Source organism: Buceros rhinoceros, unplaced genomic scaffold (genome assembly GCF_000710305.1).
Source record: "Buceros rhinoceros silvestris isolate BGI_N320 unplaced genomic scaffold, ASM71030v1 scaffold30946, whole genome shotgun sequence".
Taxonomy (NCBI): domain Eukaryota; kingdom Metazoa; phylum Chordata; class Aves; order Bucerotiformes; family Bucerotidae; genus Buceros; species Buceros rhinoceros.
In genome coordinates this window covers 1-2,458 of record NW_010418695.1, presented here as the reverse complement: position 1 = coordinate 2,458, position 2,458 = coordinate 1, and the positions used below count along the sequence as shown (strand labels likewise).

Sequence of the window (2,458 nt, the reverse complement as noted above, 5' to 3'; positions counted from 1 at the left end):
CACGGGGCCCAGCCCCAGCCGTCAGCCACTTGCTGGGCAAATCCAGCCTGTGCATGTTGTAACGATCTCTTTCACATGGGGGGCAGCTATCGCTCATCCAGGCGGAGCTGGAATCCCAGTGGGAAGCCAGATGTGAACGTACGCTGGCCTCGGCCAAGGAGCAGCATGTCAGGCAGTACCAGGAGGTGTGTGAGCAGAGGGATTCCCTGCAGCAGCAAGTGTCCCAGCTGGAGGAGAAGGTAAGGGCTGTTCTTGATCGCCGCAGCGTGATGCCAGACAGCCAGTAACTGGGACCAACAGTCCTCTCCCACTTAACTGTGGCTTGACTTCTTAATTGCTTGACTGTCAGGGAATTTGGTCTTGCTGCGGGACACGTCCGTGCTGGCATCTGTCGCGGTGGGTTGGTGGGCTGGTGGATTCACTAGGGCAGTTCTGATGAGGGAGAGCCAAGATGATGTCAGTTTTGGACTAGAGCCACAGCTCCAATCTCTTCTGCTTCTCCGGGCTGTTCTGAGGGATCGGTTTGGGGCAGGAACTGTTTTGAGGTGGGTGACCCTGAGGGGGGCTGTTACCTGATGGACTCTAGCTCTTGTCTTTCAGCTTGAAGCTCTAAAACGCTCAAAAAAAGCAGAGGAGCAGAAATCCTCTGAGTTTCAGCAACGTTTGGAGCAACTGGAGCCTGTCAAAGAGAAGGTAAAGGGAGTAACGCAGCAGCTGAGGGTGAGCTGGGACACAGTGATCACTGGCCTCAGGCTGCTGCGTCCAGAGTAACGAGAACATGAGTTCTGGGGTTGGAGAGGGAAGGAATAACCTCGCGTTGCCTCCAGCAAACCAGAACAGGTTTGGTGGTGAGACCCAGCGCTCACATCACTGGTTGCTCAGTGTCTCGGTCTTGGTGTTGGAGAACCTGAAGAGCTAATGGCGCAGCTGTGGGCCTCCAGGGCAGTGGCTTGGCTGAATACCTTTATTTGGGAGCTGTTGCTTTGAGCCAAGGCCCTGCTTAAACTGCCCTCAGCCCCTGACCCCTCGCTAAAGCCGTTTACAGATAACCCAGCCGGCGCCAGGCGCGCTGCGGAAGGGTCCGTGGGGCTGGTCTGACTCTGCTCTCCCCGGCAGTGCTCAGCCTTGCAGGCCGATCTCATGGCGCTGAAGGCTCGCTATGAAGAACGGATCCGAGACCTGGAGGAGCAGCAGGGCAGGTCTTCACCTGCAGCCTTCACTGAAGAAGTGAGCTTGACTTAGCCAATACTTCTCCTTACTAAGCAAACTGGTTTACCTTGAATTCCTTCTCATCTCTGCTCAAAGAGAAGGAATAAGGTTCTTTTCCCCCCAGAAGAGCTGTGTCTCTAGAAGTGGGGCCTGTAGAGGAAGGAAGGATCTGATCTTCCTGCTGCCCACCTGAATGCTTGATTATAGTGTTTAGGTTAAAACTTAAGATTTGAGGGTTTAGGTTTAAAAATTGAAGGAATAATAAATCAGTGTCAGTCTGCCTGGGGTTTGCGAGACCTGCTTCACTTTTGGAGGGGGGGGTTGGGGTGTTTGTAACAGCTCTGAATTAAGCTGGCACCACCAGTTCTGCATCATCACAGGAACTTCTGATCTGACGAGGGGGTTCTTTGAAAACCACACCTGTGCGATTGGGGGTTTTGTTCCTTCACCTGGAGAAGAATCTGGTGTGGAGTCCAGTGCGTCAGATGCTAGTGAATCACACCTCTGTTTCGTCCCTTGCTCTCCTCCAGGTGAAGAAGATCATGAACGGTGTGTTTCAGTCTCTCCGAGGGGAATTTGAGCTGGAAGAGACATACAGTGGCAGGACGGTTCTGGGTGTTGTCATGAGCACTATTAAGGTACAGCAGTGATGAGAGATACGAGGTGGTCAGCCAGTGGTCGCCGTGAGGGAACCGTTGTTGGGCTGAAAACACAAACTGGTGTCGAGTGTGAAGTAGCTGTGAAGCAGCAGTTTGTTGGGGGTGGCAAAGCAGCCCAGGAGTAGAAGACGACAGAGGGATCTGTGAGGGTTTATGCTGGGGTATAACCTACGTTCTCTCTACTCCATTTTTTAGACTGTAACACTGCAGCTACTCGACAGGCAGCAGGAGAAACCAGATCATGCCAGAGGAATGGAGGAACCTGGAGCAGGAGCAGTGAGGCAGGAGGGAGCACACACTGACCCCGAAGAGCCGGTGCAGCACAGCCCAGCACAGAGTGCTGCGCTCCCAGCTGGTCCTGGGGCAGCAGCCATGGGCTCCGCCATGTCTGACCAGGACAGCGAGTCTGCTCCTCTCCCTGCCAGTCCCACAAGTCCCGAGGAGGAGCAGGTGACACGGAGCAATGGGGTGTCAGAAGAGGAGAAGGTCCAGGGGAAGCATCTCTCTTCCACAGCCGAATCCATCCGGGATCCCGCTGAGGGGCCTGTGCTTGCCCGACAGCCTGTTCCTGAGGAGGAAGAGGACGTTCT

At 54.6% G+C, this 2,458-nt stretch overlaps 1 protein-coding gene across 1 annotated transcript in view; it reads left to right on the top strand.

Moving 5' to 3' along the window:
* Window positions 1-2,414, top strand: part of FKBP15 (FK506 binding protein 15, 133kDa) — a gene marked incomplete at both ends in the record, with an annotated part of 21,803 nt that extends 19,389 nt beyond the window's left edge. The window contains 5 exons of the mRNA XM_010138639.1: window positions 61-239; window positions 601-693; window positions 1,117-1,227; window positions 1,740-1,847; window positions 2,064-2,414. Coding sequence (XP_010136941.1) covers window positions 61-239; window positions 601-693; window positions 1,117-1,227; window positions 1,740-1,847; window positions 2,064-2,414 — 842 coding nt within the window. The remainder of the gene's footprint in view (window positions 1-60; window positions 240-600; window positions 694-1,116; window positions 1,228-1,739; window positions 1,848-2,063) is intronic.
* Window positions 2,415-2,458: the final 44 nt, after the last annotated feature.